Source organism: Emydura macquarii, unplaced genomic scaffold, assembly GCF_026122565.2.
Source record: "Emydura macquarii macquarii isolate MOO-44397 ecotype Brisbane River unplaced genomic scaffold, CSIRO-AGI_Emac_v2 contig_2924, whole genome shotgun sequence".
Lineage (NCBI taxonomy): Eukaryota > Metazoa > Chordata > Testudines > Chelidae > Emydura > Emydura macquarii.
Window position 1 is genome coordinate 3,567,345 of NW_027133061.1, and position 22,113 is coordinate 3,589,457.

Consider the following 22,113-nt stretch of genomic DNA (forward strand, 5'->3'; position numbering starts at 1 on the left):
ACAGCTCCAGATCACTTGGACACTTCCTCCCCTGGTGATCCAAGCCCACTTGGGATCATTATGGCTGTCACATCCCACCGGCCAAGGCACTCCATGGAGCTTGCAGTGCAAAGTCACCGCACTATAGCCAACCCCCTGCACTTTTGTAAACCAAGCGCATGCAGTACAGCCCTGCTCTCCCTCCGTGGGTTACAAAAGTGACATCTTACTGGGAAGACCTCAGGCTGGTTCGGCTGCTGCTGGACGTTCTGCTCTCCAGAGCTCTGCCCGTGGTGTTGCCCTGGCCACTGAGGCCACATGCCAACGCCTTCTGCTGTCCGGGTCTGGAACTGGGCGGGGGTCTGCCCTGTTTCAGTGGCTGTTCAACAGAGTAACAAGGTCAGCAGGCTGTGCCCACAGAAATCTCTCTAAGCAAAGGGGAGCAAGAGCTGTTGTTTCCCAAGAGCCGTTAAAGGGTCAGAAAACATAAGAACTGGCTGGTCAATGTTATTGTGTCAGGGGGCCAACTTAGTATTCCAATCATGTGGGGGAAGGGGGCTTCCAGTGCCCAGCTACGTCGCAGCGAGGGTAATCTGATCCGATCGCTCACTGTCTAACCAGCTCTGGACTGGGTTTCTGGCATGGTCAGGACAATGGGACTGGAGAGCTGCCTTTCAACCCTAGCCAGCCTGTGTCCATTCTACACCTCCTGCACAGAAACACCTGCTGTAGCTGCATGGAGAGCTTTTGGACTGAGTCCCCCACTTGTTCAATAAGGGCAGCTGGGGAGAGGAGAGGCAGGAATTCAGTTTTAGAAGTAATGCTAGTACAGCATCCATGACATTTTTATTGAAACCAGACACTGAAGGACTAGGTGAGGCCCAAATGTAACCTAACCCCTACCTTTAAGCGCAAATCCAAATAAGCATCTTTTTAAAGGAGATTTTTACCTGGGTCCCACCACCCACAGCAAGATCCTACGAATATTCCTTGTGCAACGCGAATGCCACTTACCAAAGCCGGTGCTGCGGTTAGCATGGGGTGGATAAGGAGTCCCACCCGAGGAAGCTGTGGAACCAGGCGTTGACATTGGGCTGAAAGAGGAAGGCATGCCTTGGAAACTCCCCATTCCAAATGAAGGGGACCGAGTCTTGGCTGTCTGGGAAGCCACGTGCTAGTAATGAGAGAGAAGTAAACGCTGTGTTTATTCTGCTCCTAACCTGAAAATGGCGCTGGACTGACCCAGCTGTGGAGACTGAAGTTCTCTACCTATACAGAAGGCACAGCCTGTGCAGTGCAAGCTTCTCCCTGCAGATCTGCCCCAGCTCTGCACCTGGAGGGATCCCCTCTAGGGAGGAAAGCTATTCAGGGCAAAGGCTGCATCTCTGTAGATGCTGTGGCCTGCATCCAGTGCACAAGGGGCGTATTTTGGTTGGGGTGAGCAGGTGCGGTAGTAATAGAAATATGAACTAATGACAGGAGCATTCAGCTTGTGACCTATTCACTCCTTGGCCTCTCTGAGGCTCTCTCTACACTTGCTACCAAATTCGGCGGCAGCCAACGGCAGACTTCCTAACTCCTACTTCGCTGTCTTCAGTTCACTGCACTGGGGGGAAATGCGCTCCTGTTGACACAGCATTATTCCACCTGACAGAGGTGGATTAATAGCGTCAATTTCTGGGTTGACTGAGCGGATCTCCACTTTCGCGCAATTGATCCGGATAAATCGATCTGATGGCAGCATCTAGACATAGCCTTAGGCTGAGAATAACTCCAATCTAGACAGGTTTTTACACTATTCTCATTACTGTAGTACCTGAGCGCCTTTCCAGCCAGGCATTAAGTAACATGACTAAGTATCTGTCACATATTTGTTCTCTCATCCTGTCCCCAGAGGGAGAAGGATGGGCAGGTGCCTTGGTTTAGTAGGGGGTTTCTTTTTGGTTTTTATAAATATACCTGTTGCTGTGTGTTTTTCTAACAAGAGAGGCAAGGGCAGAGAAATGCGACTTGCTTAAGGAGTGGAAGATGGGGTGGTTTAAGATGGGCCTCCATTCCTGGGGGAGTTCATTCCAGTCTGGGACCGGCCCCCCCGAGGAAGTTCTGTCACCTGCCCAGTTGAACTCTACTCTTATTGCTGAAAGTTACTAGGAGCAGTGATGGCGCAATTGTTTTCAGGGTGGAGGATGAACACTTATCTCCTTGGAACGGGATCGGGACTAATTCACACAAGCAGCTGCTGGGATTTCAACTATTAAGAGACATCAATCACTGTCAAACTGAAGTTGAATGCATCCAACACCACCTACCACATGTGCCAGGGAAATTTCTCCATCACTCTGCAATTCAGAAGTCAACCAAGTCAGAGTACTCTAATGTTACACACAGCTTGCGAAAGAGCAATTCTCATGTCAGTAACGTGTGCGCTTGGTGCCAACCTGTATCACTTGGGAAAAGGCCCCCTGGGAATTCTGAGAAGCATTACCTGTGCCGTGAACGGTGGGCGTGTGGCTGATGCCCAGTTGGTTGCAGTGACCGGAGTGGTGGCATTGGAATGGCGAGAAATCTGGGCTAAAATCTGGCCTGCTGAAGAAGGCTGCTGCTGGATGATATTGACAGGGGGTACCATGCTGCTGCTCCTGGAATAGAAGACAGAATGCTTTAAAGCATCATCCCGGATTTAACCGTTACCAGTAGATGTGCCTTAGGTGGCATTTGGAGTCAATACCATACCATGCATCTGGGGGTAATCTACAGTGTGTCCACACAACTTACATACCTCAATTACAAAACAACAGCGTGTGCTGGGCTGGGATGCTAGCCTCGCTCGAACGTGTTGTGATGGAGCATGCACAGGGGTACCCATGTTGTCTGTCCATTTGTATTAATTTTTGCACCAGTGTTTAGCTACTGTCTGGCAAGCAATTCATATAAGCAAACACGAAAAACCAAATGGCTCCAATGCATGGAAGGACCATAGTTATCAGAGTACTAGGGACACTGCCTGGCCACTGTTGAAGATCCTATAAAGCACTGTCCCCCTTCATTTCTTCTGTTGCCTGGACAGACAGAGCATGAAGAGAAACCCGAACCCAGTCCAGCAAGCCAATTTCACCTGAAACTTTCGGTGGGTCGTGACGGAGTGAAAGCGTTTCCCTGGGGAAAGAGAGGCGGATTGGCTGGCACTGTGCTGGCAGGAATGGCTTTGCTCTGATCTGTGAAAGGAAGGCGAACAGGTTAGAGCCTGAGACAAGGCAGTGCTGATGGAGGGAGGCCAAGACAAAGCAAGGGAGCTAAACACCTGAGCTCTCCACATCGAGTTTGATTCTTCGGCTTGAACAGCTTAGCAAGATAAGGGACAGTCTCGTTACAGACATTACCCAGACCACAGATGGTTTCATAACAGCTTATTTAATTTGATTTCCTCTTAATTTTCTAAGCAGCTTTGCCTTAAGATCCTTTTGGGGCTTAGGACATTCACGGTTGTCTGTTTTGAGTCCCAGAAAGCACATCTGCTCTCTGGGGATAGGCAGAAGGGGTTACGAGGAAGTCCCAGGCCTGGGACTCTTGATCCAAGGTGTAGGGCAAAAGACTGACCCCACAAGCCATTGCCAAGATACTGAGTGCAGTCAGGAAGGCACCTGAGGACCACTGATGGCAGCAAATCAGGCAAAAACGGTTAGAAGCAGGCAGGTGGATGAGTGGGAAGCCTGCACTCAATGCCGGAGATATTCCTGTTCTGCAAAAGAGGGGACTGTCCTCTCCACTGCTCATCAGCAACTGTCCCCAGCACTAGATTCACTTAGACAGAACGAGTGATGATACCAGGCCAGGATAAGACTGAGGAGCAGAGCCAGCTTAACATCCAGACATCACATTCTCTACCTGTATTGATACTGGAGTAGATTTCAGTGAACCGTGGGTCCCTCTCCTGACTAAACAGAGACTCCGCTTTTTCCAGTGGTTTGCTGTGTTCTGAGCCAGCAGCAGTCACAGACTGAACGGCCACCTGGAATCAGGGGAGGGAGAAATAAGCACGAGCAACAGTAGGCAAAACAGAGATGCCTATGGGGGAATACAGAGGAAGCCACTTAGCAACCTACTGCCTCTGATAAAGAGCTGAGGCATTTGTAACCTGGCTTTTTCCATACACCGTAGTCGGCAAGGTGCTTTAGCGCTGTCTCAATGCCTACTTGTATTGTTCCAGACTGACGGTGCTGAGTGTATGGACAGCTCATGAATGGGGGGGATGCTCAGAGGCAGTTCTTGGAGAGATCTGAGCAGCGCAAGCAGAGGGACTGGGCAGTACCGCTCTCAGAATTCTGGAGGCAACTTTGCCCTGCCCTGCAGCACTGGCTGTGCCAGCACATCTGATGCAGAGATGAAGGCACGACTGATGCAGGGCAGGTGGCGTGGCAGGCCCAACCCTGTCCTCACAGAAAGTGACAGCACGGGCTCCAGTGAATCCCAGCAACTCTGATCCCAGACTCCCTAGAGTGGCTGGTTTTCATCCACAGTCAGGGACAGAGCACAAGACACAGAACAAGAACACTCCTAGAGGCCATCAAAATCCCAGCTGATTTACCTGCGAGTGGTCGTAACCAGACAGACTCTCTCTTCCTGGGACCACTTCCAGCTCAGCCTGTTGTGGCTGCTGCCTAAAATAGAACGTGAATGTAAGAAGAACCGGGTCTGCTCAAAACGACCTAGCTAACGAAGCCCTGGCTCACTGGCAGCCAGGAATCTGAGTTTCTCTACAACAGCAAGCAGGACTTCTGTGGAATTCCTGGAGATTCTGCCGACAGTCAACCCCAATAAAAAAACCCCAGGATTTTCTGAGGTGACCAGTTTAAGGCCCCACCCTGCAAAGCAAAGTCTCCACAACTGAGAGGCTCACTCCATCAACCATTCGATTCTCTTGGAAGCAAGCCATCTCCTGCATGGCTTATTGGACTCCTGCTGATCAGCTATTCTTCCTTTTCGCACACTTAAAAATTAATTACCTGTTCAGCGTTAGCCCTGCTACTTAACTAGGTTAGCTGATTGCTGAAATAAATATTTTGGAGCTAGTGACTCAGATATATGACCCCAGAGTGGCTGCTCCTTTGGCAAAGAGCAAAGTACGGGGTGAGAGGAGATATCTGACAGGCCTATTAAAAACAGGGTGGCAGGTAGGGGAAGACAGAGATAACCAGAGTTAGAGCCATGGGAGAATCCTCTCACCTCGACACCAGCTGTGCTGTGCCCATCTCCAGAGGAAGGCTGACGTTCTGTCCCTGCTGGGGCCGCTGCATCGAGTTAGACAGGGCAGGCCGAGACTCCTGGCTTGTGTTTCTTAATGTTGTTTTAAAAAGGGAGAGAGAAATGAAATGATGCAAGTGTCAGTTACTGTCCTTTAAAATTTGCCGTTTTTGGTTCAGTCATGGGTCCGAGCGCCTCATCTTTGCAAAGCCTGACGACGTCAATGGAACGATCCTCAGACTTCAGTGGGATACACAGCTGGGATCCAAAGGTTACTAGCCCCCCAATGATACTCAATAGGAAGAAGAGCTGCTATTAAAGTTAGGTACACTGGAAGCCTCACCAGTTCTACATACATCTCAAATCATCAATGCTTCTAAGGTTGTCAGGCCTAAAATATTTGACTTACCATTTGAGTGAGTAAATAAATCATGCGTCAGAGTTAGGACCCCCCTCAGCAAGGGGCCAGTGTTAAGCCTAATATAAACCCTGGAAGTATCCTCTAGGCTCTGCTTCTGTCTAGTCGTGATGGCTGTATAGGGGAACGTAACTCAACTTTAACAAGCTTTCCCATAAGGCAGAAAAATCTGATACATCTCAGCAAGTGTTTTAAATGCTGTTGCTTCCGCCCAGCAGAGAGTACTTGGGTCTGTGAAAAATAAAGCTAAGTACACTTCATAGAGTGAAGACCCAGGCAGCTAAAGTGCACCATATGCTATCTGATGCACAGCAGTGCTTTTCCAGTCTGAACTCGCATGGTATATGGGAATGGGAATGGATTTGTGTGGGCTGAATAAGAGGAGAGAATAAGTCAAAGAGAGGCCTCTAATGCCAGGATAAAACTAAGCCCACATCAGAGGCGTGATTTAGAATGCAGACTCCTGGGTCCCAGTCCGGTGCTCAGACCATGATGGTCTAGAACCAAAGGGAAGCCCCTAGAGGGACCGGATTAACATTGCTCTGCATCTTTATAAGGGAGTCTACTGGCGGATGGATAAGGTGTACTGTTGACTGTACAGCATGATTGAGAAAGGTCCAGAAGGGGCCCTGAACATCCACCTCTAAACTCTGCCCCCTTTGTCCACGAGCACAGATGGTCTCGCTTGCCTCTTGTCCAGCTGGGCAGACTTCCTTCGAGGCTAATACTAGCTAAGCAATTACAAGATGTGCCACGAGCAGTCCCTCTCAGGATGTCAAGTGCTAGACCTGCCCAAAGAGTCTTGTGCTCCCCCTAGGAAGAGTCGGCATCCCTCAACTACCCACGATGGAGAGCCAACTATGACACAGCCAGCACGCCACCAAGATTGCCAAGAAGGAAACGGGCGATGGGTTCATGAAGATAGTAACAGAGCGCGCATGTTATTTTTTATTGCAATGTCACAATTAGGGGAGATTGTTTCCTGACTCTAGGATGAGCTACTGAAGTAAGCAGACAATGACAAAGTAAATATTTACTCTGTAGTCTGCTCCAGGGATTTTCCAGCTCACTGTCAAATTGCAGCTTTTCATATCCAGTCTCCAGCCTATCCACACCATGTCCTGCTTCCATGAAAGCCCAGAGCTACATTAAAATACAGTCCGGTGTACTAGTACTAATGCAAATATACAGCCTGAAGAGTCAATGCAGTAACAGCACCAGCAGCCAGTTAAGGAGTTAAACAAGGTATTTCTGGAACTGAACTTTGACAGCTCCCTAAAGCATACTTCAACTGAGCAGCCAAAAGAATTCCATTCTATGGATTTTAAAAGCATTTCAATGCACGCACTACACTCCTATCAGGATACTGCCCAGTGTAGTTAGGGACTTTTCAAGAAAGCACAGAAGCTTGGGAGGGTGGGGGGAGAAAGAAAGGGTGATGGTGGAGAACCCCAGTTCTGTCTGGGTAGCTGGTCATACCGGGATCAGGCAAAGTGCACATGCTATCACTGAAAGTGCTCATGGATTGAAAGCCATTGCCATGTACATACTTAACGTTGGTGTTGGTACAGATGATGTACTCAATTTCATCTGAGTAGGGGTTCTGGAAGGTAAAGGAGCTGGTTCTCATCCAGAGCCATTCACGGTTTTTGGACCGGAATCGGAACATGACTGACAGAACCTGGCCTTTTAACTTCACCACCTAGAAAAATGTAACGCCATCAGTAACACCTGATAAAAGAAGACGTTTGAATGCAGCGCTGTTTATAAGCACACACCCCGCCCACCCTACTAGGAGCTGATGAGGGCATTCTTTGCTGTAAGACTACAATACTGTATCATGCTTCCCAGCTACGGTACAACTACTCTATTCTTTTAAACTCTTTTTATATTCCTCCAATGTCTGACTCCCTGGGATGATGACATGGGAGTGGAATGTAGCATTTTCTTACACCTTCAATTAGTGTTCTTTTGCAGCGAGGGAGGATATGAACACAAGAATAAAAAAGTTAATTTCTCCAGTAACCAAAGATTGTCCGCTGTTTATGGTTCTTACTATTGGGTCAAACGAATGAGGAGCTGCTTTTCAGAATCATCAGTAGTGGCGTCTTTCCTGCCCTGCCAAGTCAAGTCAAGCACCCTCAGAGGAGAAAGTAAAAACAGCAAGAGGGCCAGCAAGCCTCATTCATTTAAAGTTCTGACATCTGATGCTTAGCAATGCAAATGAACTGGTGTTTGAACACAGCCAATGAAGCATGGCCTTGATGTCAAGACTTTATACTCACATCTCTGGTCTTAGACAGCTAGCAGCAAAAGGAGGAATTCAAAAATAAATTAGACACAAACCCACCCAGTTTCATTTTGCATCTTAGCAAGTTATCTCATGTTTAATAATCTGTTAAAATGTATGCTGCTCAGTAACTGAGAAATGTAAAGCCAGTGAGGTGTGAATCCTGCACGGATAAAAATGTAAACCAGTTTAGTTCCATTGCACAGCAGACAGCCAATAGGAATATTGGTTTATGAGCATTGATGCAGATCAAGTTGTAAACAATCAAGGTGGTTAAATACATTACCTGCTGAAAGCTGTCCCGCAAAAGCTGCTGGTCTTCCGGGTGGCAGAAATCCACAACGTCTTTCCCCAAGAGTTCCTAATTTTGAAGAAAAAAAAAATGAAGTCTCCATTTAATATGCAGACTCCCTGCTTCCGGCCTGCTCTATTTGCTCCACTTTGGACTCATGCTTACAGCTCCAAATACAATGCTCTGGACCAAAAACACCAGGACACCCATGTATTTTAGGAAATGATGCACTTCTACAAAATACAGCCCCACAGCAGCTGACCCTGGTGTTCAATCTAAAACTCAGAAGCAGAGGCAAAGACCTTGCTTGCTTCAATCACATTTGCTCTAAATATACCCCAGAGCCACCTCCCTCCACTGATCAGTGTTACACAAGATCAGAACGGCCATACTGGGTCAGACTAATGGTCTGGGCCATATTGGGTCAGATCCAACAGCCCAGGGTCTTGTCTTCTGACAGTGGCCAGGCCCAGATGCTTCAAAGGGAATGAATAGAACAGGGCAATCATCAAGTGCTCCATCCCATCATTCAGTCCCTGCTTCTGACAGTCAGAGGCTTAGGGACACCCAGAGCATGGATTGCGTCCCTGTCCATCTTGGCTAATAGCCATTAATGGCCCTATCCTCCAAGAACTTACCTAATTCTTTTTTTGAATTCAGTTATAGTTTTGGCCTTCACATCATCCCCTGGCAACAAGTTCCCCAGGTTGATTGTGCTTTGTGTGAAGAAGTACTTCCTTTTGTTTGTTTTAAACCAACTGACTATTAATTTCAATGGGTGACCCCGGTTCTTGTGTTATGAGAAGAGGCAAAACAACACTTCCTTATTCACTTTCACCACACCAGTCATGATTTTATAGACCTCTATCATATCCCCCTTAGTCACCTCTTTTCCAAGATGAACAGTCGAGTCTTTTTAATCTCTCCTCATATGAAAGTTGTTCCATCCTCCTCACATTTTTGTTGCCCATCTCTGTGGCTTTTCCATTTTTAATATATATTTTTTGGGCTGGGGTGACCAGAATTGCATGCAGCATTCAAGGTGTGGGCGTGGATTTATATAGTGGCATTTTGATATTTACTGTCTTATTATCTACCCCATTCCTAATGGTTCCTAACACTGTTAGCTTTTTTGACTGCCGCTGAACATAGAGCGGATGTTTCAGTGAACTATGCACAGTGACTCCAAGATCTCTTTCTTGGGTGGTACCGGCTAGTTTAGACCCCATCATTTTATATGTATAGTTGGGATTATGGTTTCCAATGTGCATTCATCAACATTGAATTTCATCCGCCATTTTGTCACCCAGTTTTGAGAGATCTCTTTGTAACTCTGCAGTCAGATTTGGTCTTAACTATCTTGAGTAGTTTTGTATCATCTGCAATCTTTGCCACCTCACTGTTGACCTCCTTTTTCCAGATCATTTATGGATTTATTGAACAGCACTGGTCCCAGTACAGATCCCTGGGGAACACCACTATTTACCTCTCTCCATTCTGAAAACTGACCATTTATTCCTATCCTTTGTTTCCGGTCTTTTAACCAGCTACTGATCCATGAGAGGACCTTCCCTCTTGTCCCATAGCTGCTTACTTTGCTTAAGAGCCTCTGGTAAGGGACCTTCTCAAAGGCTTTCTGAAAGTCCAAGTACACTATATCCAGTGGATCACTCTTGTCCACATCTTTGTTGACCCGCTCAAAGAATTCTAGTAGACTGGTGAGGCATGATTTCCCTTTACAAGAGCTGTGTTGACCCTTCCCCAACAAACTGTGTTTATCTAGATGTCTGATAATTCTGTTCTTTACTATAGTTTCAACCAATTTGCCTGATACTGAAGTTAGGCTTACCAGTCTGCAATTGCCAGGATTGCCTCTGAAGCCTTTTTTAAAAATTGTAGTCACATTAGCTATCCTCCAGTCATCTGGTACAGAAACTGATTTAAGGGATAGGTGACATACCACAGTTTGTAGTTCTCCAATTTCACATTTGAGTTCCTTCAGAAATCTTGGATGAATACCATCTGGTCCTGGTGACTTATTACTGTCTAATTTATCCATTTGTTCCAAAACTACGTCACTTCACAGTCTGGGACAGTTCTTCAGATTTGTCACTTATATTTCTAAGCAACTGGTGGAGCAGAAACTGTTGGCTGGTTCAATAACGAAGTACTAATTTGTCTTAGCTCTGTTCTCTCAGATAACTAAAGCCATGATACGTGGAGTAAAGGGGAGGGGAAGCTGGTTTGAACTGCAGAACTCTTCACTAGGAAGCTTCTGCCATTTCTCACCTGAGGTTGGTAGCCAACTGTAGCCACGCAGCGGTGATCTACAAAGGTGAAAATACCTTCGGTGTTGTGTCGGGAGATGAACTCAGTTGGCTGGCAAATGCTGTTCAGGTCTGTGCAGCTGGGTGAGCTAGTGACCTGAAAAGCCAGACAGATTTCACACTATCACGTTTGGTTTCAAGTTTAAAGAAAGCCACTCAGAAGTGCAAGTCCCAGCCAACATCTCCAATGGGTGCTCGACCTGGTTGAACAGAATTTTCTCCCACTGAATCATGAAACAGGCATCGCTGCTTAGAAAGGTACAGGTGGCAGATAGAGACATTCCTATTTTAATAAAGTATGTCAGAAAGGTGGAATAAAGCTGCATCTGAGCCCAGGTAAATCAGACCTATTTCAAAGGCTAATTAAATATTCATCAACATTTAAACAGCCCTTTGCACATTTTCAAAGGGCAGGAATGCTCAGAACACCTCCAGGAATTGAGATGCCAGCATGAGATAGAGAGCAGGAACTGTGAAGCCAGATGGGGTATTCAGTGCACTCACTGGCATGTCAGTCCCCAGAATGCACCTGGCAGGTTTCAGAGCGCTGTACTGCATAGGTCTGGGCTGGGCTTGCTGGAAATGCACCGTTAAGTTTCTGTAGGCTTTGCAAACCAGAGTTGCGGAAGTTTTATTTTCCAGATTTATTGTGTTTGTTTTATCTAGAATCACAGATGGCACAGCTGGGAGGAAAGAAACAGATGGGCTGCGTGGAGAGAATATACTGGTCAAGGACCTTGGAGAGAAAGCAGGAAAGTGGTTTAATTCTCAGCATCACCATATTCCAGAGACCCACTGAATGACAAAGCTTCTACTCACCTGCAGCCTGCCAATGGCCACAAGGCAAAATTTGCTCCCCTGGCCAGCATCCGGGTCATCATCTGGCAATGAGACACCTGAGACAACAGATGAGAGAATGTTTAAGAAATCACAGTGTGTCAAGAGTACAGAAGCCCCTAATTCCACAGAGGAAGCAGCAAGAGAAGAAGCTCTGATTTCAGTATTTCATGCTTTATTTTTACTTTGTTGCCAATCACTTTTCTCCTAATCAGGAGGGTTTGACAGGCTAAAAACATGTTCAAGTTCAGTGCCCACCCCTCGGACCGACAGGAGCTGATTCAGCAGAGTCCGGAACTCTTTTTAGTTCTCTCTGAATTTTGAGATGTGTCTCCACACATCCCGGCTTAGAGACATGGGCAATCTGCAGTGCTGTGCATGTACGGAATGAACACAAGAACATGCTAATAACCAAGATTGGCTTCAGAGCAGGCTGGATAACTTAACTATTGCAAGTACCCGGTGTAATTCTTTACCTGCTGGGGGCCAGGCTTTTATATACCCTGTGCAGTGCACCACCACATAATGGGGCTCCCCGTCTTTCACTGCACCCAAGCCGTTCCTACAGAAGAGAAAAAAATTAAGATTCTTCTTTACATTTTTAAGAGACTCAACTTATTTTGAATTCTTTAAATAACTGAAATAAAGTGTCTACAGGTAGGAAATGCAGGGCCTGCATGCTCAGTTACACCTAACTGAGATCCATCAACTCCATGTGCTAGGTGTCCCTAAGACTGACTGCGCCAGGGAGCCACTGAAAAACTGCCCTGTCCTATTCACTCTCTCTGAAGCATCTGGCTTTGGCCACTGTCAGAAGACAGGACTCTGGGCTAGACGGACTGTTGGTCTGACCCAGTATGGCCATTCTTAAGGTCAGATATGTGCACAATGAGCTATTACATGTGCTGTCATTTCTAGAGAGAGAAGATATCTGAGCCTGCCTTACTGTCCTCTTAAAAGTAACGCTGCTTGACTTAAAAATATAAAATCTAATGAAGCCCAATGGAAGAGAATCTCAACCTGTGCTGTTTGGCTAGACCTTTAATCTTTACACTGCACAGAATAATGGTTTGAAGCTTTAATCTGCATATGAACAGCATCTTGTGGGAAATGGGATTGCTAAAGTCTCTCTCCATTGACAGCATAGGTATTTAAGCGCTTTCATTGGCTGTGCTATACCATCTTGCATAGGTTTTATGTACAATGCCTCTCACGCCGCTCTAAGGTATGATTTTACTTCATTGCTCAACAGGGTGCAAGACTTACACGAATCATCTTTAAATGTTATCACTGCACTTACCTGCATCGGTTCCTCATGAAACTGAGCCTATTCATGGAAACCGGATCCACTGAGCTGTTGCCGCACCTGTACCAGTCAAGAGGGAAAAAAGTTTAATCCCCATCAATAAAGACTGTAAATAAGATGCGTTGCCCTTTTATTCCAAACACGAATTGAACCCTGGTCTACACTACAAGCGTACTTCCGTATACCAGTGTCACTCAGGAGCGTGAAAAATCCACACCCCTGAGCCAACGCGGTGATGTTGACTGAATATCTGGTGTAGACAGCGCTATGTTGTCAGGAGGGTTTCTCTGTCGACACAGCTACCGCCTCTCAGGGAGGTAGAGCACCTACACCAATGCGAGAAGCTCTCCCGTCAGCCTCGGTAGTGGCTTCACTAAGTGCTACAGTGGTGCAGCTGTGCTCTCAAAGCTCTGTAAGTGTAGACGCCCGAAGTCTCTACTCCCCACTATAACAGGCTGTAACTAGCCCTGCTTTACTGAAGCAGAGGGCTAGGTGGCCTGCCCAAGGTCAGAGCAAATCAATGGCAGAGCAGGAACGGAACCTGAAGTGACATCTTAGAGAGCTATACAACCCCCTTAGCACAGGGTGGGAAAATTAAGAGTGTTTTAGAGCTGAATCCCATCAGAAAATCAGGTTTTTCACAGCCACCTTCCATCTCATCTAACTTGAGAAGGCTGAAAGAGCCAGAGAAAAGCTTATCGGCTCTAATATTTGTTAAGCAGCCAGTTAGCAGGTTAAGCTCTGAGCTCATGCAGCCAGATCTCCTAAAGGATTCCTCGTATTACCTCATTCGACATATGAAAGACCTTCTTGAGCCCATGCACATTCTCATGGATTGCTGTCCTTCCTTCTTGACTGTCCCAGTCTTTAGATCTAGGATACGACCTGAGGAGGGGGAAAAAAAGACAAGCAAAGTGATGGGGACAACTTCTGGGATCTTCACTCTGTATCACCAGGATGCACCAGACAGCGTATCAGGCACCACTTAATTTTCTAAACAGCAGCTACTACATAACCAGCTTTAAAGTAGGACACAGCAGTGGACCAACCCCATGTGACACTGAAACTAAAGACGGACTCTCGATTTGTTACAGAAGCCGGTCCCCTGCTCCAGGGGCTGACCGTTGTGTTATGACTGTTATGTGATGCTAGGGGGGTAAAAGGAAAGGCTTCCTTGCTCAAATGACTTGAGCAGATCAAGGCACATTGCTTAGGGGCTCCTGGGCGTCCCACCCACTTCTCAGCTAGAAAGGTGATGTCTGTCACATGGGGTCTCCAAGGGAGCTGGACTTCAAGGATTGGGGGGAATTTGTCAATGCATATTTGAGGGTGGGTGAGGGATTCAATGCTTTCCCAGGGGTGTAGCAGAATGCCCCTCCTGGTAAGGAGAATAAGGGAAATTCAGCCTATTTGAATCTTCTGATGCATCCTTAGGATCTTTGTTAGAGGCACAGCATGGTCTGTTCCTCTTAACAGGAATGCTAACGATCCAATTCTAGCCTTGTAGGATCATCCACACACGAGGCCAATGGGGGCTCGCACTACAAATTCTGGGAATTGTCGGCATGACGACGTTTCCACGGCAGGCCGCTTTACCTGTTAGAGCATTCTCCGAAGTGGAGAGCTGCTCCCTCAGTTTGTCCACATCGTCAGGATGCACCTGGTCGTACAGGGTGCTGGCAAACCATTCGGACTGCGGCTGATTGAGGACAGGAGTCACCGAGTCTGAGACATACACCACCCTTCCGGTCTCACAAGACACTATGAACAGAAAGCCATCGGCTGCTTCTAGAATCAAGTGTTTGAGTTCCTGCATGCAGAACAGACACATTCTTAACCCAGTGGCTAGACAGTCAACACCTGCCAGCTACATTTAGGCCCTTATGTCTCCCCCACATAAGTCACCCTTTGGCTGAGCTACAAAATCAGCAGAGACCTGATCAGTGAGAAAGGAGGGTTTGTAGGTGCCATCAGTGGAGGTGTTGCCAGTGCCCCGCAAGGACTTCATGTGAGAGACAGCCATACGCAAGATAGTCAGCTTGTCTGGCTTGCGAGCCAGGGCGCTGCAGGTGGGCACCATGTCTGACAGCTCTGTGATGTAGGCGGTCATCTTGTTTCTACGCCTGCGCTCGATCTCGCTGTGATTCTCCCTGGGAAAGCAGATGGGGAGAGGTTACAAGAGCCAAATGGCTTAGCTCTTTCATCGGGTCAACCCTTCCTGGGTTCCCGCCAGGCTGAAGTGCAAAACAAAGAGATGTGCCAATGCCTTCAGAAGTTAGAAGGGCTGCAGAAGCCTCCCATACTGGGCATGCATGAAAGAACACGGGAACAAGTAGTGCAAGGGAGAGAAGCTGGAGCCAGAACGTCTTTGCCATACACAAGAGCATCTTGCTTGAAATTATGCTTATTCAAGAAGTCTTGTGATGACAGTAAGCTAGGGCTGAGCTACTGTGGCACAGGAAGTTCTCTACAGCTGTTCCACGGCAATAGAGCACAGCTCTGCAGAAAGCCACTAACCTACCATGGCAATATAGGTTTCCTCCCAGCTCCTGTGGTGACGCTCCTTTGAAATAAGTTAACTCTACAGGCCTGATTCTCAGTTACCCTAAGGCATCTTTACACCATGTTGGATGCATAGAGAGGCCACAGAGTGGGTGTAAATGTAATTTTTGTCCACTCCAAGGCCACTTTACCTTGCTGCAGTTTCATGTATATGACTACGCTTGCTAATGGCTTGCTAATTGCCAATGGCTTGCTAGTTTCTTTGTTCTAAAGGTGAGGTCGTTTCCTCTACAGTATAAAACGAAGTGAACTCTATAAGCGGCCCAACTTCCTTACCTGAGAGACACATACCTGTGCCTCATGTCCAACCACATTACTGCCAGTGCAGAGGTACAGATTCTTACAGATGCATTAGAACGAATGTTCCTTGATTTGACCCAACTAGTGGGTTGAACATGCCTCTCTCAGGAATCAGTCTGCTCCTGAGGACATTCCCTATTGGCACCCCTGGGGTAGAGACTAAGATGTGTTTGCACCACATTGCATTTACAGGCCAAGTGTAATTTAGTTGGGGTAGGAGGGTGGATTTTTCAAAATAGAATTTAATGCCAGGTTTCCTATAGGACAGATTGGTTAGAGGTGCAGAGAGAGTGGATCGGATGCAAGGAATCACATGATGGGAAATGAAACTGGATGGATGACAGCAAAGGGAAGAAACAGTAAAAATGAACTAAACACAAAAAAGAAAAAAGGGGAAAATAAAAAAAAAAATAATGAAGAGTGTCACCTATTAGGCTTGCATAGTCATTTAATAGGAACTTGCCTTTTGCTGAAGGGGGAATAGCCTTCGGCAGTGTTTTGAGTATCCCATTCACCTTTAATTCAGCCTTCCATAGTTGCAATGAAAATTTACCTGCCCAGACATAAGTGTTACTCACCTACCCTTTCTGTCAGGAGAATGGGGGGAAAAAAATCAAATCAAATCAAAATCAATGATATTTTACTTGCCCCATTGTGAAGTCTTCCCAAGAAGGAGGATTTTGCAAGCCCGCTTTAACAAGAGATTATGGGGTCACTGCTTAATTAAAAGAAGAATGAGGACTCCTGAAAGTACTGCAGTGTATTGTATACACAAGCAGATAAAGAGCCCCTCATTTGCCATAGACACACTTCAGTGGATTAAAGGAAAACTCTTAACATCTTGCTTATCTGGTCAGAAAAATTTAAACTATGAAATGCTGCACTTCCAGAAGGCGTCTTTGCTTTTTAGGCAGTATGTAATAAGCCAACCACAACCCTGACAGATTCTAAACACCCAAGCCCATGTAATGATTCTGTGTATTACATAAGAGGAGTGACTGTTCAAGAATATACAGTTTTGTTTTGTTTTTTTAAATCTTATTCAGATACAGCACAGTGCCCATTCTGTTTTGCCATATACCAACCCGGTATTTGGCAGGGTACTGCATTTACAAGAAGTCAAGTCAATACAATTATGATATCTATTTATACAGTGGTAAAAGGCTCCATGACAACAGGGCAAGAGCTTACAAACTGGGTATTCCTTGGCACCTAGCATCTCTCAGTCCAACAGAAGAGAGGTTTTACTTGCCAAGGCTGAAGTTAGTAGAGCTCCAGTATCTGTGAAAGAACTGGCCCAGGCCCACTCTGCCCTGCAGTCTTCATGCTGTCTAGGCTTGGATGCAAACAAATTCTTTTGAGGGTATTCCCGCGAGATGTTCTCACAAGGAGAATACAGCTTATCTCCCCTTCAAGTTTTAATATCACACAGATTTCCATAAGTCTGTCCAGTTTCAAATCCTTTATTGCAGCAAATAAGAAAAAAGTGGGGATGCCTGCAGAAACATCAAGGAGAGGAAGTACTCTGCTTTGCCATGCTTGAAATTTCCATTCTCCTACCTGGCAAGTCTTTCCTTATCCGCTGAACTCTGCTCATCATCAGACCTAAAAATAAAATCAGTGAACTAAGCTAAAATGGAAAAAAGTTTAAAGAAATGAAAAAATGGGAAGATGTACTAGGAAACCCAGCCTAGAGACACATCTGTTTTGTAAAGAAACAAATCACAAATCAAGGTGGTCATTAATTTACTGTATTATACACTTATCTAGCACCTTCTATCTGAGTGTCTCAAAGCACTCTGAAAACAACAAACAAGCCTGTAAGGTAGGCAAGTATTAGATTCATTTTTACAGATGGGTAAACTGAGGGACATAGAAATGATTTTGTCCAGCATCACAGAGGGTCAGCAGTAGAGCAGAGAAGAGCACCCAGAAGTCCTGACTCTCAGTCACATTATACTACTCATCTCCCCCAGTAATGAGAAAGGTGTTTTTTTTTTTAATCAATACACACAGCGTGTTGATTTGTAGTGTTAACATACTAGTTAGCTAGACAAAAGACAGACTTTATATACAAAGACACCTAAAAATGCCAAGAGAGACAGAGACACAAGTGCCCTTTATAACATTGTTACATACACAGACACCACATGATGAGATAGAGTCGGCATACATTTGGGAGGACCACATTATTCATCAGCGGTGAAACCACAAAGGTATTGTGCAAGTCATTTAAACAAAGGGCCTACAGAAATCTTAATACCACAACAACATGTATGCTCTTATGGCATTTTTAGAGAAATGAAGGTTTCTTCTTTAAAAAAAGGTTACAGGTACTATTTTTTCCCCAATGCTCTCTGTCCTTAAGACCAGGTTGCCTTAGGTACCAAGTCAGGAAGCTACAATTTTATGTTCAATTTCCCACTACTTGCCAGGTATAAAAAAGGCATGCTCTCCAAAAGATAGCTAAGATTCAGGGAAGAGAGCACTAGTTTCTAGCACTGGCCAACTGTGATACACTGGGCCTTAAAACTGTTGTTAGTCCTGTACTTAAATGACTTTTGAGCCCTGGTTTATTCAATACATCTTTTGAGGAAAGGGGAGGAAAAACCTTTCTACTGGAACATGGTGGTCATATGAAAGCTGCTCAGAGGTCCCAGCAGAGATGAATTAATGAGCTACGTGCAAATAAGGAGGTACAAAATAGGTGCAGTTTAATTCCACGGATACAAAGGACTTCAGTCCATGAGTCTCACGATCAAATGTGTGGTATAAATGTCTATTTTATCCAAACCCGATCTTTTTTGCATTCTCCATTCCACCAGTTGCTTTATAGTCAACATGTATGAGAGAGAGTATACCCGTTAACACATCAATAATGAACAGACACTAAGTGCTGAACATATGCAGAATTATGTTGGACACAGTGGTCCCACAAGTTAGCGGCTTTTAACCCCAATGTCTCAGCTGTTTTATTTGTTTAATTTTTTTAACCACAAGAGTGGAAATTAAATACTGTAACTCAGTGGTTCCCAACCTCTTTGGCTCGAAGGCCACAGATATAATGGCTACAACACTGAAGGACCACCAGTCTTCACCAGCAGACCTCCAGTCTGCCCACTGCAGCCAGACAGAAGGAGTTCAGTGAGGAAGCTGCCTCCCTCCTCACTGATTTCCTGTCCCCCTGGCTGCAGCAGGGAAACCGCAGGTGCTTTGTAGCCCCATGTGCTCCACCTGGGTCTCTAGGTCTCTTCTGCACCCGGGGGGACGGGAGATTATTGCTCCCCTCTCTCTGGCTCCAGCAGGGACACCAGCGCCTAGGGACCGAGGAGGAGCACTTTGCCATGCTCCCTGCTACAATCAGGCGGAGGGCAGTGCTGATCTCCCATCCCCTGGGCTGCAGCAAGGAGCCTGCACTGGTCTTTTAGCCCTGTGGCAGCAACACGCTCCACCTGGGTCCTTAGGCAGCAGCTCCCTTTTGCAGCCGGTGGGAGGGAAGTGGCAGGCCACTTTGAAAGCCCCCACGACCACAGGTTGGGAACCACTGCTGTTGCTGTTTGTTTTAACCTGGGTAATTATAAGGTTCATCGCTGCTAATATTTGTAGCTATGTATGCCAAGATAAGGAGAACTTGATCTCATATTTCAGGGCACAAACTGATCACAAGCAGAGGGTTGAGATGAATGTCCACACAACCCCACATGCAACACTGCACAACTGGCTTGGAGAATTATGGAGTTTTTAACTGCTTGGAAGGGTCAGGATAGATCCAACTCGATAGCTAATGGTCTGACCCCTGTAGAGCAATCCTAGGATATAAAAAACACGATACCAAGAGAACTTGTGCTACACTATGCATCAATAACGCTTAAAGAATCTGCCTTTTTTATTATATGTACATTTCTTCCAAAGCCACCAAGGCCATGCTACACTAGAGGGAAAGGTATTTTTAACCCAGGTTAGCTAACAGAGGTTGGTTAACATTAACTGAAAGGAGTACAAAAGTCTAGTGAAGTTAAGCCCCTGGAGTTATCATATTGATGGATTTACTGCCCATGACAAACCTGAAGAGGTTGGCTTTGAGAGTTTGCTCTCCTTGCTGAGAGTTTGTAATTAAGAGGGTTCACAGCTCCAGTGTAAGCCCACGGAAACAAGGAATTAGGATAGAAACCTTGAAATGCAGAGCTGCTGCACCAACAGGACTCCAATGCAGAAACTTGGCAGCTTACCCAAGGAGGCGAAAGAGGGATGAGGGGCGGCAGTTCTGCCGAAGTCCTGCCCCTCCACCCTATTTTTTATCTTTTTTCTGTTCAGAGGCCCAACATTGGCCCACACACTGTCCTTCTGCCTGTGAAGGGCTTCCCCCTGTGGGAGGGTCAGTGCCATTCCGGTCTCATCTGAAGATTCCTGCCTCTTCTGCATTCCTGAACCTCAAGATCCCTGACCCAACACTCTGCAAGGCCCTTTGCCCACAGCGCATTTAGTGAATGGAAGTCCTTTATGAACTCAAGTAACATCCTTTGCTTTCTCTCCTGAGGAACACTAGGAGTTTTGACATTTGAGTAATGGCCATAAAACATACCCAGAGATGAGCCCTACACTCTGAGCTTTGTATTTTAACTCCACCAAGTTCAGGAGAGTTTAGATGTAAGGTATTCAGTGGTTCAGGTTCACCTCTAGCTAAATGATTTAGCTGCTTAACACAAGTCATTGCATGCACGATTGCTAATACTCTAGAGCATTATTTTTGCTAAGAGTTTAGCAGAGTCAGACAAAACAGACCCTCACAATGAAGACATGGATTGGAAATCGCATTCGGAACACACACAAAACTCAGATGTTTAGCAACATTACAGAGTGACACTTAAAAAACCATGACTTCAGCTGTACTTGAGTGCGCTCAGCACCTTGCAGGAAAGCCCTGACGGCATCAACACTACCCGACACTTCCCTCAAATTTCAAGTTTGCAGCGTTCTCTACTAGTGCTACTGTACTATCTGGTCTCTAAAAATCCCCGATTTATCCACACAGCTTTTGCAGAATCCCTTTACAAACTACACAAGTAGGCAACCACGAGGCATGCTACAGGCAGAGAACATCCCACTGGGAAACAATATACAAGTTCAGTTTGTTACCAGCAAGCTGCACACTTGTGTTTTTATAAGATTTGGGGGCTTCTAATCAACAACTGAACGAGGAGAAGCATCACAAAAAAGTAACATTGAATTAGTTTGATACCTTTACAATCAAACGGCTCCAAAACAATTTATCAGGATTTCTAGCTTTACTGGTGCAAGATGTAGGCTTTCCTCAGAGTAAAATACAAAACACCAAAAAATGAACATTACCTCAGAAGAGTGGTGAACATACACTAATGGGTAGGTGAGACTCCCCATATGTAAGCAGTGTGACTTTGTGGGTTTTGTGAGGTACAGTACTGTAAACTCTTACCTGGCAAATCTCTCTTTATCATTTGGGATCTGATCATCATCACATCTAGGAGGAGGAAAAAAGGGAAAAATGTTTTAAAATACTTAATCATTGAAAAGGAATGACATGTAACAAGTATATTAAATCGTGGGGGAGAGATGTATGCTGAAAAAACCCCACCAGTTACGTAGGATACAAGTTGCAACCTGGCATAGTGAAGCCATAGCTTTCTTTCCCACTGCCAAGTGCTTAGAGGTTAAGAAGCCTATGAGTTGCATTTCTTCCACATGACGCATAAGAGTGATGGCATACCAGAGCAGCCACCTCCCATTGCTTGAAAGTCATAAGTAAAACGATGGATTAAATTATGCTTTGAAGATATAATTTCTCCCATAGCCTCATCCATTCAATGGCTTAGAATTCAGAAGATAAATCCTACATACCATTAAATAAATAAAGAAACCATAATCACAGTCATGCTCATTAGCCATTCCGAAGCCAGAATGGCATGAAACAGTATAGCAAAATGACATGCAGACTGGGAAAAACTGACAAATTGTGATATGGATTTTGAGCTTCATTAGACTCAGACTCTAAGACCAAAAGGGACAGTCACAATCACCTAGTCTGACTTCCTGCACATTGCAGGCCTCATAAACTCACCCATCCACTCCTATGGTAGGCCCATAACCTCTTGCTGAGTTACTGAAGTCCTCAGATCTCAATTTACAGATTTAAAATTCCAGAGAATCCACCATTTACTCTAATTCAAACCAGCAAGCAACCCATGCCCCATACAGCAGAGAAAGGTAAAAAAACCAGCAGGATCTCTGCCAATCTGACCTAAGGGAGAATTCCTGCCCAACCCCAAAACATGGCACTTAGTTAGACCCTGAGCATTGAGCAAGATCCACCAGCTAGACACCTGGGAAAGAGTTCTCTGTAGTAACTCAGAGCCCTGCTCTTCTAGTGTCCCATCTCAGGCCACTGCAGATACTTGCTAACAGCAATATGGGATGGGCCACATGCCATTATAGACACCCCCCATAAACCTACCAAGCTCAGTCTTAAAACAAGTTAGGGTTTTTTTGCCCCCAGGTCTCCTCTTGAAAGACTGTTCCAGAATTTCA

At 45.7% G+C, this 22,113-nt stretch overlaps 1 protein-coding gene across 2 annotated transcripts in view; it reads right to left on the reverse strand.

The window, feature by feature from the left end:
• Positions 1-22,113, reverse strand: part of ARNT (aryl hydrocarbon receptor nuclear translocator) — a 41,225-nt gene that overhangs the window by 4,784 nt on the left and 14,328 nt on the right. Inside the window, exons 4-21 of one of the 2 annotated variants that reach the window (XM_067569731.1) lie at positions 21,005-21,049; positions 17,113-17,157; positions 14,627-14,840; positions 14,287-14,500; positions 13,476-13,575; positions 12,685-12,750; positions 11,861-11,946; positions 11,367-11,443; positions 10,510-10,644; positions 8,215-8,289; positions 7,189-7,340; positions 5,203-5,313; positions 4,565-4,637; positions 3,865-3,988; positions 3,095-3,194; positions 2,465-2,618; positions 994-1,153; positions 210-358 (exon numbers count right to left, since the gene is read on the reverse strand). In XM_067569731.1, coding sequence (XP_067425832.1) covers positions 210-358; positions 994-1,153; positions 2,465-2,618; positions 3,095-3,194; positions 3,865-3,988; positions 4,565-4,637; positions 5,203-5,313; positions 7,189-7,340; positions 8,215-8,289; positions 10,510-10,644; positions 11,367-11,443; positions 11,861-11,946; positions 12,685-12,750; positions 13,476-13,575; positions 14,287-14,500; positions 14,627-14,840; positions 17,113-17,157; positions 21,005-21,049 — 2,080 coding nt within the window. The remainder of the gene's footprint in view (positions 1-209; positions 359-993; positions 1,154-2,464; positions 2,619-3,094; positions 3,195-3,864; positions 3,989-4,564; positions 4,638-5,202; positions 5,314-7,188; positions 7,341-8,214; positions 8,290-10,509; positions 10,645-11,366; positions 11,444-11,860; positions 11,947-12,684; positions 12,751-13,475; positions 13,576-14,286; positions 14,501-14,626; positions 14,841-17,112; positions 17,158-21,004; positions 21,050-22,113) is intronic. The other variant, XM_067569730.1, reaches the window with a different exon arrangement.